General features: G+C 38.3%; 1 protein-coding gene across 1 annotated transcript; it reads right to left on the bottom strand.

Annotated features, from left to right (window-relative positions):
* Positions 1–717: 717 nt before the first annotated feature.
* Positions 718–12,071, bottom strand: LOC148863937 (Rubisco methyltransferase family protein). Its single transcript, XM_088977627.1, has 5 exons — positions 11,592–12,071; positions 2,332–2,498; positions 1,919–2,218; positions 1,429–1,692; positions 718–1,287 (listed from the first exon to the last, which is right to left on the bottom strand). The coding sequence occupies exons 1-5, from the start codon at positions 11,962–11,964 to the stop codon at positions 913–915; spliced, it is 1,479 nt and encodes a 492-aa protein (XP_088833753.1). The 5' UTR covers positions 11,965–12,071; the 3' UTR covers positions 718–912.
* Positions 12,072–15,430: the final 3,359 nt, after the last annotated feature.

The following is a 15,430-nucleotide window of genomic DNA, read 5'->3' on the forward strand; positions in this document are numbered from 1 at the left end:
ATTTTGATTCTTATTCACTGAGAAACCCATGTTCTTTTTTTTTTCAGATTTATATGGGGGCCAGGAAAAGTTTATTTTCCTGAGTATCACTTATCCGGAAAAGCATTCTTATTGACCCGGGTAAGTGATACCCATCTCCTAGGTGGATAAATAATTTTCTCAATTGGGAAAAGTGACTAACACTCAGACAAAAATGCTCCTTTTAACAATGAATTTTTATAACTAAAATGGTCATTGTCTTATTTATCTAGGAAATAAGAAATAAAAGAACATGAATAAATGCATTTAATTACCCAAATAAGTTATTACCCGGACAAATAACTTACCTAAAAATAAACGGGACCTAAATACAAAGATTTATGTCAATTGAGCATATTTAACAGGTAATAACTCTTCCTAGATATGGCATGGTTCAAACTTCAAAACTTGAAAGCTAAAACAATTTAAATTGCATATAATACATATGATATGATATTTGAACCATGGATTTGGGAATTCCCTCTTCTTGCCAAGGCATAGGAACGTTAGGCAGTAAATTTTATTGTTATTGGTGTGCATTCCATAATGGCCCCAAGTCAAACCTGCCACTTGGGAGGGGAGAAAGGGCCTAAGTGAAAGAAAATGGAAACAAAAGATCTGATCTTCTACATACCATTTTTGGATATGGCCGTCCCAATTCATGAATCCTATTTAATCAAAATGCATCTTGCCAGCATATACTCTCAGCAAAATAGCAGCTATTATTAACCCAAATGTGAAATTGAAATACCATAAGTAAAATATTAATGATTATTAGCTATGCCAGCCAAAATTTTCTGAAACATATCAACAATGAAGTAATTGTATGCTGGGGAAATGGAATAAAATAGAATGTAGCCAGAGTTGTAGAAAACTCTGTCTATCTCAAGAATATCAACCCTGGGCTATGGCTGTTTCCTTGGACAACAGTATCTTCACCCGCCGGGTCAGGTCTCTCATCACATCTATGATCACAGATTTCTTCTGGATCCGGAATTGGATAGCCAATTCAGTTGGGCCAGAGGCACCTTTCAGCAATGATTCGTCCTCCATTATTTTGGTTGGGAAATGCCCTAGTGCAATCACACATAAAGCAATAACAGTGCGAAGAGCGGCTACTTCATTTGATATCCCAAGTGGGGCTTCTGCTGATAACGACTTCAGTGTACTCAGATCGTGCTTCTGTACTGTTTCCATGTCATTCGCAAGGAGTACTCTTAAGGCAGCTAATAAGCGGCCCTCCACTAATTCAGTCCCCCCCAAGCTTACCTGTGAACCCCCTCCCCCAAAAAGAAAAAAAAAAAAAAAAAACAATAAAGAGGAAAACAGTAAGTCAATCTCTTCAAGAATATGAGGTCAGTCTCTTGGAAATCTGAATGAAAACAACAAAAGTCAGGGGAGTAAAGCAACCTTGAGAAGGGCATCTTCGCCTTGTAAATTCAGCTGAGCTAGAATTTGTTGCTGCCATTGGGTAGGTGAAGAGAAGTTAGGGGATGAAACCCCAGCAGCCATGCTTGCTGCATCTAAAAGAGCTCCATCATACCTGAGCTCAATACAGTCATAGGAGTTTGATGGGATCACAAATCCATAATCTAGAAGAAAAAGGTCACTGTTCAAGCAACCATAATTAAGAAGTATTGTGTCATCTCGTTTGATGTGTGCTTCCGCTACAACCTGGTCCAGGCAGAGCAAACGAACTCAATTGATATGTAGGATAAAAAAAATAGAAAAAATAAAATAGAAGAATAAAAAAGAAAAGAACATGGTTAAGTTTCCCTCAAAAAAAAAAAAAAATAGAACATGCGAAAAAAAAGGCAAAGGCAAGAAATTACATTTAAACTCATAAAAAAGAACATGGTGATTAGACAAATTTTAAACACATGCAAAAAAGAAAACCTGCCTTCATTAACATGTTGGAGTTCCTTATATTTTTCTCCTGTACAATCTGAGCATTTGGATTGAAGCTATGGTTGCACATGTCAATGAGAGGAAGCATCATTGGGATATCAGCATGGGTTCCATCTGGGATCTGTTCACCATGTAAACGGAATGCCCGAGAAGATACTGCTGACATGGCCCAGCCAAGGGAAGATGCATCTATATTTTGGCCCCCAAAAGGATGATCCTCTGGTCTCACGTTCTCAAGTGCATCTTTCATTGCTCTCTCAAAATCAAGAAGAAACCGACATCTCTTATTTACCTGGTGAAAAAAGTTAAAATCATTCCATATATTAACTTTCCAAGTTTCCATTGCATTAATTTGAAATAAATTTATTCAGGAGAAAGGACATTTAAGGTCATCAATTCCAATACCTGGTAAAGAAGAGGAGCATACTGCAGGTTCTTTATGTCATCCCCAGGAAAGAAAATGGGTACACTGTAAGTTTCAGGAAGATTGCTGATGTATGGCCACCAGAAGGAACCAACCTTAGCTCTTTCTTGAAGAAGCTTCAAGCCCAATCTCATTGCCCACAGTTCCTCTGCGACATACTACTTATATTGAAAACTCATACTAGCCTAGTTTGCAAAAGTAAAAGTCACCACCCTATCCTGATGAAAGGGGAAATAGCATGTTCTCTATACAATACCTGGGACTTTCTGTTTTCAAAGAACTGTACACATTTCTAGTAGGAAAGGGGAGAAAAGCCAATTGCATTCCTCTTTAATAAGTTCTGATTTCACTATATATACTATTGGTGCTAATATATACACTAGAGGAGGATACATGAAATACTGCATCAAAGGAAGTGAGAGTATGGTCCCCTTTAGGTGGATATACATCCAGCAGTGGTCCCTGATCTTCTAAATATCCAATTCATCCAACATTATGATTATGAACACCAAAACTACAACCACTGGCCCCATGTCAAAGAACCCTAGGATGTAGTTTTGGATGAACTTCTCACCATCAACCACCAATTTCTCAAAATATGTCCTCTACAAAATATGTATCATGTGGGTTTAGGAGATGTCGGATTATGTCACCTAGATGTGCCTCTCTTGTTTGGAAGGTGACCTATAGTAAAATTAGTAAATATGGCTTGCTACATAAACCCCAATGCCTGTACAATGTGCCTTAGAGATGGGGAGTTCGCCAACCACCACTTAAATTGCTATAAGAACCAGTAAGTTTTGGCACTTCTTCCTCGACTTGGTGGATTGTGAAAGGGTAGCCACAGACAATTTTACTGACATAAGTCTGGGTATGAACTCTACATTTTTAGCACTGATCCCAAACAAGAACAATGCCAACCAGCTAGGGGATTTCAGACCAATAAGTCTAGTCACCAGTATTTACAAGGTGATAGCAAAGGTGTTGTTTCTGAGGGATTAAGAAGGTGATCCCCCCACTAGTTTCTCAGACTCAAGGGGCCTTTGTACAGGATAGACAGATTATTGATCAAATCTTAATTGCCAATAAATTTGTGGAGGCTCAAAAGAGACTACAGAGGAAAGAAGTGTCTACCAAACTGGATTTGGAAAAAGCCTATGATTTGGTGGATTGGAACTTCTTGATTGATATTATGAGGTGTAGCTTGGGAAATTTGTGGTGTAAATGGATCAAGGGCTGCTTACAAACTAGTCACTACTCAGTCATACTTAATGGGACGGTGTATGATTTCTTTAAGGGATTCCATGGGCTTAGGTAGGGTGACCCCCTTTCTCCCTTCCTATTTACTTTGATTGCTGAAGCCCTAAGTAAATTGATTTCAAGAGCAAATTGTCCATAACTATTCAAAGGTTGGTCAGTGGAGAGGGATAATGTTTTGGTCACTCACTTGTAGTTTGCAGATGATATTCTGATTTTTTGTGATGGAGATTGTAGGGAAGGAGTGGAAAATTTAAGGCTGGTTGTGAAACTCTTTAAGAGGATGTCTAATTTGAGGATTAATTGGTCAAAGAGCTTATTGGTTGGAATTCATCAAAAAAAAAAAAAACGAGCTTATTGGTTGGAACCAACATTGAAAAGGATGAGTTAAGGTTTCTGGCAAATTCCCTAAGTTGTGAGAAAGGAGAGTGACCATTGAAATACTTAGGCTTACCCCTAGGAGATAACCCTAGATCTGCTTGTTTTGGTCTCCGATGGTGGAAAGAATCGAGAAATGCTTGGCAGGGTGGAAAAGGAACTATATCTTGTTGGGGTGGGTTGGGGTGGTGGGAGAATAACTTTTATTAAATCTACCCTAGCAAATCTTCTAGTGTACTCATAGTTGTCTAGGCAACAAGGCACCCTTGGAGGCTCCCCTCGCCCAGTCGCTAGGTACTTTTGTGCACTATGTTATAAAATACCTTTATATTTTTAATTTTTTGACATTATAATTATAAAATAGGCATTGTTAAACTAGAATACTCATTTTATGTGTTTATGTACTAATTTCTTTTTATTATTTTCTTATTTTTTAGGGTTTAATCAACACAAACATTGCTAACTGTTGTATTGAACCCATGGTTCAAAGTATCGATGCACCTCTGTGTACCGGCAGAGGTGTATCGGTACTTATAATGATAGTCCCCCTATTTTTTTATTTCTTTGGTTTTCAATTTCATTTTTAAATATATATATTATTTTAAAAAATGGGTTCCCAAAAACACCTGTAAACATGTTTATTGGGGCACCAAAGATACAATACAATACACCCGATACAAAGCATATCGTATTGAAGTTTTGATCCTTGATTGAATCCTCAAAGATTTCAAAACTTGAACCAATTAGCAAGGGAAGAACTTAAAATTTTGTCTAATCAACACATTTTCTTCTTACAGATCTTCTTCTTCTTCCACCTTTTCTTTTCTTCTTTTCCTATAACAGAAGTAGGGGTTCAGCCCCTATATTTTTTTAATTTTCTTTCCTTTGTTACTTTTCTTCTCATAAAATGTTGATTTTCTAAACTTAAAACATGAAATTTATATTTCTCTTATGAAAATTATGGATAATTATTAAGGAAAGATGGTTATGGAACCTATGGAACCATATACACTCATAGGATATATGGTTTAACTTAAAAAAAATCCATCGCCTAGGCAACTAGGCAACAAGGCGCCCCCCTGTCGCCTTGGCGCCTTAAAAACTATGAGTGTACTACATGCCAATGTTCAGGATGCCGCCAGGGGAAAAAAAAGAAAGATCATTTGGTTAGATGGAAAAAAGTGGTGAAATTGAAGGAAGAAGGGAGTTTGGGAATTGGTAATGTTAGGTTGAAGAATCATGCTTTGCTTAGCAAATGGCTTTGGAGGTTTCTAAACGAAAATGAGAAATTATGGCACAAAGTTGTTGCAAGCATTCATGGCATGTCGAGAAACGGATGGGATGTTGGATGTCTCCATAGAGCTACCTTGGCTGCTCCGTGGAATGTCATCCATGATTTTCTCCCTACTTTCTTAAATCATATCAGGTATGACTTGTCTTCTGGTAGTAAAATCAGATTTTGAGAGGATGCGTGGATTGGGTATACCCCTTTGGGTGAGAAATTTCCTTCTCTTTTTGATCTTTCTAGGTTCAAGGGTACGCCTATTTCAGATTTTCGAAGCCAACAATCTCACCTTCTAGGGTTGAATTGGAACTTTGGCTTTAACAAGAACCATAGAGAGTCTGAACTTCTTGCAGTGTTCAAGCTGTTAGGCTTGCTGAATTCAATGCTCTTGGGAAAAGGTGAGTCAGATTCTAGGATTTGGGGTCCTAATTCTGACGGGTCGTTTTCTTGAAATCCTTTCCACACTCGATTGCCACCTCCTCCTTTCATCCTTTTCCAGTCAAAGAAATTTGGTGCTCTCTCATCCCCCCTAAAATCAGTGCTTTTTGTTGGGAAGTATTTCAGGATTGTATTAATACCTATGACGTACTTCAAAGAAAAAGACCAAATTGGTGTTTGTCCCCCAACTGGTGTGTCCTGTGTAAGTTGAATGGTGAGACTGCTTTCCACCTTATAATATCTTGTCCTTCTGTCAATTTTATTTGGAATTGGTTTTCTTCCCTTTTTGGGTACAGGTGGTCTTCTCCTGACAGATTGGAGGGTTTATTCAACCCTATTACTGGCACTAAAAGGAGGGGTAGGATCCTGTGGAAATGTACTAGAGCAGCACTACTTTGGACTGTTTGGGAGGAAAGAAATGCAAGAATATTTGAAGGAAAAGAAAAATGCAAGGAAGCCTTGGTCGAAACAATAACATTGAAGGTGGCACATTGGGCAAAAAGCTTGAAGTTGTTTCTAGGTTTTAAGGTCGAAGACATTTTTAGGGTTTGGAGACTTATCGCTGCCTCATAATCTACAAGACAGCAATTTTTTGAGGCATGGTCTCCTCCAACAGATGGCTGGAAGAAGCTGAACTTTGATGGGAATTGTGTGGGTAATCCAGGCTCCTCGGGGGGCCATTAGAGATGAAAATGGAAACATCATTGCTCTGTACTTTGGTCCTGTGGAGTAAGGTGGTGTGGCAAGGGCAGAGTTTCTAGCTGCAGCATATGGGGTTGAGATGGCTAAAGAGTTGGGTATTAATAGATTGATCATCGAGGGAGATTCAGAAACTATGATAAAATGGTTGCAAAAGGGAGGAGTGACACGGCAACTGAAGAATGAATTCTGAAGATTTAAATGGTTGTCAAGGGACATGTCAATCCAGGTGGGATGGGTGAGGAGATCTGCCGACAGTTTGGCAGATAACTTAACAAAGCAAGGGGTTCAAAGAACACGTATGTTTTGGGCACAATTGTAATTCTGTCTTGGGTCAGCTTACTAAAGCTGGTTTCTTTCACAACTTCTTTTTGTATCCACATTTATTTTTATAATTAATGAAATCATTTCAGAGTTATTGATAAAAAAAATGGTTTATTGGAGAAGCATCATTTAAGAGGTAATGTGGGCAATATGGGGAGAGAAAGAGGTATATCTTTGAAAACAAGTTCTAATTTGATGTTTTTAAGGGGAAGAGGCATCTCTCTTCTAAACTTCTGGGTGACACTTAAAGACCAAGAGACTGACACGTAAATGATCAGCTGCATCATCTTAAAAAGTCTTAACCATAGACGCTTAACATTGTCAACATTAAGACAAAGGCCAACCAGTAATTTATAAGGCACAAGCACACAGACAAGGTGCATTTCAAGGTATGCACCTCAAATAAGCCCGGGCGCAGCCCCTTGTAAAGGGACACACCTGGTGTGCCTAGGCATGTATCTGCGCACCTTGTGCCTCAGCCCAAGTGTACACTTTTTTAAAAGCGATTTTTTTGTCATATTTTTTGTTGATTCACATTCTTGTAATGGCTTACCAACTTCTAAATTACCTTTTAATATTGTTAGTAGATTAGGAATGGCTTACTAACTTTGAATTAAAGAATAAATAATAAATAAGTTTTCTCACTGGAATTGAGCAACCCCCCCTCTCTTTTAAAAATAACAAAGAGTATATATATTAGAGATCAAAGATCAGAGTAGCAGGGCACATGAGATGATGAAGCTCTGCACAGGTACTACACAGGTAAAGAGCTTTCACTATACAAAAACTCCTTGTGAACATCTGATTTTGCTAACTCATCAGCCATTGAATTTAACTCCCTAAGAATCCAATTAATTTTTACATTCATCAGGCCTATAATATCTCTAGCCTCAACCAAATACTGTTTTCTCATAGACTTTTTGTTTTTTCTTTTTTTTTTTTTTTTTTTTTTGATGAATCATAGACTTTTGTTTTCACCATACAAAAGCTCCCCCCCTGCCCTTGCTAGTCTTTTCTCATCCTTCTTAATACAAGACACTCTTCATAAATAACATTTGGTTCCTAATCCTAATTTTTTATCAACAACAGATTCCTAATCCTAAAATATAATGAACTGCAACTAAAATCACAAAACATCTCCTTATATACAGACAAAAATTTAGAACCCTCACATGGACTTGGGCTTGCCTCAAGGGGCCTTTACAAAGGTGGAGCGCCAATCTTGTAAAATTAGGAATGCAAGATGTCTCACATCAAATTAGCTACCTGATGTAATGCAATTAAAATCACAAAACATCTCCTTATATACAGACAAAAATTTAGAACCCTCACATGGACTTGGGCTTGCCTCAAGGGGCCTTTACAAAGGTGGAGCGCCAATCTTGTAAAATTAGGAATGCAAGATGTCTCACATCAAATTAGCTACCTGATGTAATGCAATTGGGAGAGAAATAAATAGATTGAAAGTTTAAAATGCTTGAACTGTTGAGTGCTTAGATATGTTTTATATGTTATGTTTGATTTTATTTTTACAGCCGTTTTGCATATGTTTTATACATTATATTTATGTATTTTAATTTGAGCCAATAGGATATTTTTGGTAGTACATAAAAAAGAAAATTTTATTAATAATAAAGAAGGTACATCTAGAAGGTGATGTTAGTGCTGATTTTTGAAAGAATGTTGAATCTTAAAGTGAATTGGGACAAAAGTTGCCTTGTGGGATTGAACATGGAGGATAGACAAGTGTATAAAGGGGCTGAGTTGTTGAATTGTAGGGTGGATCAATTGCCGTTGAATTATTCGGGTCTACCATTGGGGGACAATCCAAGGAGAAGTCAGTTTTGGAACCTAGTAGTTGAGAGATTCTCCAAAAGGGAATAGCAATCAAGTTGAAAAATTGATGAGAGACTTCTTGTGGGAGCCAAGGGAAGAGAAAAAGGACCATAGAGTTAGTTGGCAGGTGGTTAGAAGAAGTAAGAAGTTTGGTGGGTTAGGGATAGGGAATATTTAGGAAAAGAATGAGGCTGTTCTAGCTATATGACTTTGGAGGATGCCAAAATGACAGGGACAAACTATGGATGAAGGTGATTATCTGTATCCATGGAAGTCTATCCATGGCTAGGGCCACACGAGCTTCTCCTTGGAAGTCTATCCATGCCATCCTTCCTTCTTTCTTGCCACTCGTCAGGTATTATCCATGTTCCGGTAATCTTGTTAAATTCTAGGAACATCCTTGGTTGGATAACTTAACTCTCGAAGAACAATTTCCTTTAATTTATGCTTTATGCAACTAGAAGGATGAACTTATCGCTTCATTTCTGACTACTTCCAATTCTTCTTCTAGATTTGCTTGGGATTTGGGTCTAAGAAGAGGCCTTAAAGACACTGAGGTCAACAGTGATCTTACTTTGATTCAAAGTCTTGAGAATGTGTTCTTAGACCCTTCAAGAAGTGATGGAAAATTCTGGACCCTTTCCCCATCGGGTATCTTTACTTGTCTTCCTTCTTTGAGTCTCTAACCGAATCAAGGGATAACCAAGGTCAACCTTTCCTAAGTAATGAGGTTTGGAGTAAGCCTATTCCGCCTAGGATTGGGGGCTTTTGTTGGGAAGTGATCCTTGGTAGGATCAATACATGTGATTTGCTCCAAATAAAAAGACCTAATTGGTGCTTATCTCCTCACTGGTGTCTTCTCTGTAAGGCTAATGGGGAGTCTTCTCATCACTTATTAATCTCCTATCCTTTTGTATCTTCAATTTGGGAATGGCTTTTATCCTTGTTCAGGTACAGGTGGAATCCCCCACCAAGCGTACAATGTTTGTTAAATCCTACTTTTGTTAGTTGGCAGAAAAGAAGGGGTCCGATTTTATGGAGGTGTATGAGAGATGTTGAGTGTTGAGACTATATGGGAAGAAAGAAATCAGAAACTATTTCATGTCAAGGAAAGAGGTAGGGAAGTCCTAATTGAAGAAATCTTTGAAGCAATTTCATCTAGGGCAATTTACAAATAGGTCTCCTTTTCAAATAGTTTTCCAATAGGCTACTTTTTATATTCAAGTTTTATTTTAACACTTGATATCTCCATCTAAATAAGGCACAAGGTTTATGTCTATTTGGATAAACAATCCCCCAATCTCTCCTAATTGCTCAAGTTTTTAGATGGAATTTCTTTAGTTTTCTTCAAATAATCTAAGGGGACAAGGACCCCTTTTAAGCATTTTTTATGTATCTTTGATTTTTTTTTTTTTAGTTTCCTTTGCATTTTCATGGTGACTTGGGGGATACCCCTTGGTGGTAAGTGAATCCATGTTTTGGTTTTACAAATCTAATTATTTTAAATCATGCCGTCCTTCCACTATGTTTACTACAAAATTTTGACATTTTGAGTCACTTTGTTTTCAAATTTATATTATGGATAATGATGATATTTGGACATCCATTACCAATTGATGATTAGTTTTATGCCCATAAGTGAAATGAAAAGCCTCATGAGACCAAAAATATTACTTCACTTCCTTTTTTCCTATTTCCTTAGGTAGGTCCAACAAGACCAAGTTCCTACAGTCCTATATGTTTTCATCTCTTTTAGTTTTTTTCTACTGAAGGCACAATATTAAGTTAGAGAGTACCACCTTAGGGTGGGCAGCCCAAGGGTGCCAGTCTAACACCTTCTCTTAGATGCAATTAGTGTTCCCTTGCCTAGAATTCATTTTCATACACCCTGGTAAAATCAAATTTTCCATTTCTTTAGAGTAACCAACTACACCTGGCACCTTTTAGTTTCCCTTTAGGGAAGAAAAGTTTTTATTTATTTATTTTTGATAGTTGAAGCAAAACTTTTATCTCTCTTTTGATGTAAAATCACTAAGATACACTTTATATATACCTTTTTGTTCAGATCTAATATAATATAATGCCTTCTTTTCCTATTACCCAAACAACTCTACAAAGGTGTTGCTTCATGTTGGATACTTCAAATTCCAGTTTACAATCTGTATCTAATACATTGTCCAGCCCTGTCTTTATCATATCTGGTTCACATATCCTTCTTTCAACAAAAATGTCTTTATGAATTTCATGACATCCATGCAGAACAGTGAAGACCTATAAATTTGTAGTTCAAAAGTGATACATAGGTTGACTTCCTAACCAATACAACAATCTTTGCAAATTTAAGGAGTGGGAGCGGAAATGATGCCCACATTATGGGTTTGAGTAAGAAAGTAGAGAACCAGGGAGGACAACCGGCGACAAGATACTCTTTTTGGATGATAATATCAAAAAAATAGGAGAGTCACCAATGTGGCTCCTCAAAGTTCTAATCTTTTGAAGACCCATAATTTTCGGTACACAAGGTGATATTCAGGTTGATGTCCTCATCAATACAACCAAGTTTTCAAATGTAAGTGATGCCTATGTTACAGGTTCGATGCGAAAGTAGTGTACCAAGGAGAACAAATAGTGACAAGATACTGTTTATGGATTTAAATATCAGACAAGTGACAGTCTCTACATGTGACTTTAGAAAAATGGTTGTTACATCAAATTTTATCACACTGTTGAATGCTAACAATCAACACGAAGCAAAGTTCCTTTAGAAAGATGTGATGGCTACAGTTGGATCCTTACTACGCTTTAAAATATAGAGGCAACTTACACAATAAACATTTTTTTTCGAAATTCAATATACATATTAAAGATATCTCCCAAAAGAATTCACTATTTCACAGAAAAAAAAAGGGTCACTTGCAGTCCCTAAGAACAATACCCATAAAGAAAACTTTATGGTAATGTATATATGTATGTATACAGGAAACTAAAAGAAGAAAAATTGAGTAGAAAAGGGAAAGCGCATACCAGGAACTTGTCGAGCTAACTGGATTAGAACAGACTCAATAACATCCCCATCCTCAGAGTCCAGCGACCGAAAGCGCAGCGGCAAATGACTAGGAAGTGCGATTAGATCAGACCCTTTTGGAATCTCTTCAGAAGCCACTAAACCGAGTCCATAGGAGTCCCCAGCTGCTATCTTCAACCCATGGTGAACGAAGCCCCCTTCCTGCCTGACCCATTTGACCAAGTCAGGTGGGTGGGGAACCAATCGTGCAGGATGACAGGCAGGGGAGGCGGAGGCGCAGGTGAGAGGGCGGAAGTGAGTTAGAGAGGTGGTTGACGAGCTTATGAGATCTCTGGTCGCCGTTAACACCTTGGACGCACCCAAGTTCACCATTTTTTTCTCAGTAGCGGCACTGAAGCCTGGACTGACCGTAGTGGATAAAAGTGAGGGATGATGTCTTGTTTGGTCTTTTTGGAAAAATATTTGGGCCTCCTGGGCCGTCAAAACATGAGGACACTTGGCCCAAAGCAAATCCAAAATCCAAAGCCTTTTGTGACCTGCTTCATCGCTCATAGGTCTTACAACTGTCCGTCCATTTCGGGCCCAATAACAGTTATGGACCCATGGACCCACCAACCAATCACCAACACGTTGAATCTGCCTTCCACCTTTCACCTTCGATTCTTTTTCTTTGTCTTCGAACAGATCTGACGTGTTTGATTGGGGTGTACAAGCAACAATTACACGTCTTGTTTCCGGCAAATGGATAGGACCGTGAATCAATCAATAATCATGAACCAATTCCACATTTTCACTGCTCTCCAATCTTAATGATTTGTGAAGTTGTGGACAAAATAAAGCTTATTGTCCGTTTGGATTGGGTGGCTGAAGAGCGGTGGAGCTCGATTCTGCTTGTTGTATCTATGTGTAAAAGTTCTCACGAACCCAATTTTATTGAGCTTGACTTGAAGCTCGGTTTAGATTGAGTAGAATCAAACTTTTCATAAGCTAAGCTAGAAAATAGCTCATGACCACCCCTAGGTGGGCCCAATACAAACATCCTTCAAAACTAAGTTTAGTGAAAATAGGTGTGATCATTCTTGGGCTGGTCAAAAAACCCGACTTCACCTAACCCACAAATTCAGGCTCAAGAGGCTTTTTGGATTAGGTTGCCCAGCCAAACCTAATAGGGATGACAATGGGATGGATTTGGGGAGGTTTTGTAAATTCTATACCTTCCCGCCTTCTCAAACTTCCCAACCCTAACCCTCCCCAAAACCTGCAATGATTGGATTTTTAAAATCTAAATCCTTCCCTCACATGAAAATGCAAATAGCCCTATGCATTCGAGGGTAGGATGGTTAATTCTAAAACCCGCAACTAATTTCTTGGTATTTACTAAATTATTATTATATATTAGACATGTTCATGGGCCGGGCCAGGCCGGGCTCTTACTCTTCATTAACAAAAATATGTTAGGTTCGAGCCCGAGCCCGGCCCGACCAATGGGCCTACAACATGGGCCCGAGCCCGGCCCTAATAAAAAGCCTGAAGCCCGAGCCCGAGCCCGAAGCCCGACCTAATTAAAAAAATTAGAAATTTTTCCTATTCAATAATTAATATAAATCAGAATTTATTTACATTAAAAAATATATATAAATTCAAATTTTATTTATATTAAAAATATATATATATATATATATATATAAGAAGGGAAACAGGATGTGGAGAAGAAGAATTCGGTTGAAAAAAGAAGGGAAAGGGGTGAAAAAAAAGAGGGGTATTCAATTAGGGTTTTTAGGTTTATTTATAGGTCGGGTCGAGCCGGGCTATTTTGACAAATCCCGAGCCCGGCTCGAATTTATTGCGGGTCGGGCTTTTTGGCCCGAGGTTAAGCCCGTGGACCTATATAGGTGTTCAAGCCCATCCGGGGGGCGGGCCGGCCCATCGGGCCACCCGACCCATAAACAGGTCTATTATATATAAACAATAAATAAGCAAGATATCATAAATAAACATCAAATTTTCCAAATATTTTATTGAAACACTCATAAAGTACATAAACTAATAATTATCTTTTACATAAGATTAAAAAACCCATCATCAAATTCACATAATGCATAAGTTCATATGCCTTACAACAACAAAGTTAATGCATAAGCACCCACTAGGAAGGGTGAGTGCCTACTGGGTAGACTAGAAATTGACATCCCTACTCAAAAATTTTAGTGTTGAATTAGTACCCAATACTTTAGGCCCTATGATTTAGGAAATTGACAAACTCTAGCCTTACCGTTTACATATTATTTTACAGTATCCCTAAGTTTTCTAACAAATGTCATTGTCCTTAAATATTGATAGAAAAAGTAAAATGTCAAATTTACCCTCCACTATTTCTCAAATTGTCAAAATAAAACCCAATTGATGAAAAAAAAAAGTAATTGATGCCATTTCCGCTACTAGAAAATTCTTTTCTTTTTCCTCTTATTCTATGGCTGCTAATCACACCATCCTCATCCGAGCTCGCCGCTTCCCAAATACCTCGCACCTCTCCACTCGTTTCTAGCCTTCACATGCCACTATAAAGAATTCTCAGAGTTGCACATGACCAATCATCATAATTCAGAATTTAGAACCAAACCATTTAAGGTGGTGTTTGGCACCGATGTTATTGCTCCAGAAAATGGTGACACATCAGTTCCACGTTGGAAAAACCAGTGCTCCAGGAAAATGGTAACATGTTTGGAACCATTTTTCCATAAAAAATAGTGCTCCAAACCACGTCTTGGAAATCGAGAAGGCATGGTTTGGAAAAACACCGAATTTAGCGTTTTCTCAATTTGGAACTTGTTGCTGCCAACAAGGACATGATGTGACAGTGGCGTGGACTTCCTATAATGGGTAGCAGAGCTGAAAATAGATATAGAACACGGGTACCAAACAGAAGGTGTTGTTGTTGCCCTAGGAAACATCCTACCTGACAACAACATTTTCAAACAAAAAAGAAGACACCATTTTCTCAGAAAATGATGCTTCCAACCCACACATATATATGCAGCATCGATGCCAAACATATACTAAAAGTACCTACACAAAGTCAAAGAAATCCCTTCCTTTTTATTGCCTAAAATATTTAAATATGGAATTGGAAACCATTGGTCAGTTAACTTAAAATGTTAGAAAGATGACAGAGATCTCAATGAGTTAGGTCCAAGAAGAGTGACTCTCACTTATGCTTGTTCTCTCTCTTTGGTTTGCAAGACTCTGGATCTCCTGCCCACAAAAACTCTACTCACGTCAACCCACAATACACTACTCCCGTGAATTAGGAATATCTCCCCCTATGTAATACCATATAAGAGGATGAGATGTTCTTCATGTGTGGCTGCAATATTATGTGGGTAGATGTGGGCAGAATTTGTGTGGCCAGGAGATCCGGACTCGATTTACAGACAGTAGTGACCAGTGAGGGGGTTCTACCCAAGCAAAAGAAAAATTCTATCTCCGAACCCTTTTTATCTTTTTTGCACTATTCTTCTCTGTCTACCTCTTGCATTCATCTTCACGGTTACCAGCCCCATCAGCAGTAGCACCGATGATGTCACCACCACCGGCAATTTTATTCACAAAATCCATGTAAGAAATATCGATCCAGCCACAACCAACATTGAGCAAGACAAGAATAGTAGAATCAAAAGCAAAATTGTTAGCATACCGCATCCACCACCAACGATTATTCCCAAAGATGATATATCTCTATTCCGCATTGCCGGCCAAGTAAACCAAAACCCATCACCCACCCACTGGCGCAACAAAGAAATTGGCATTTATGTTCCTGACTACCTTGGATCTTTCCTCC

The sequence above is a fragment of the Nelumbo lutea genome, chromosome 3 (assembly GCF_056320005.1).
Source record: "Nelumbo lutea isolate HS-2025 chromosome 3, American lotus-T2T, whole genome shotgun sequence".
Taxonomy (NCBI): domain Eukaryota; kingdom Viridiplantae; phylum Streptophyta; class Magnoliopsida; order Proteales; family Nelumbonaceae; genus Nelumbo; species Nelumbo lutea.

Excerpts from the sequence above, each read along its gene's own strand:
- LOC148863937 (XM_088977627.1), bottom strand. The coding sequence starts at position 11,964 with ATGGTGAACTTGGGTGCGTCCAAGGTGTTAACGGCGACCAGAGATCTC. Across the intron at positions 2,499-11,591 it reads GTTAGCTCGACAAGTTCCTG|AGGAACTGTGGGCAATGAGA; the intron begins GTATGCGCTTTC and ends AGTATGTCGCAG. Across the intron at positions 2,219-2,331 it reads ATGCTCCTCTTCTTTACCAG|GTAAATAAGAGATGTCGGTT; the intron begins GTATTGGAATTG and ends TTTTTTCACCAG.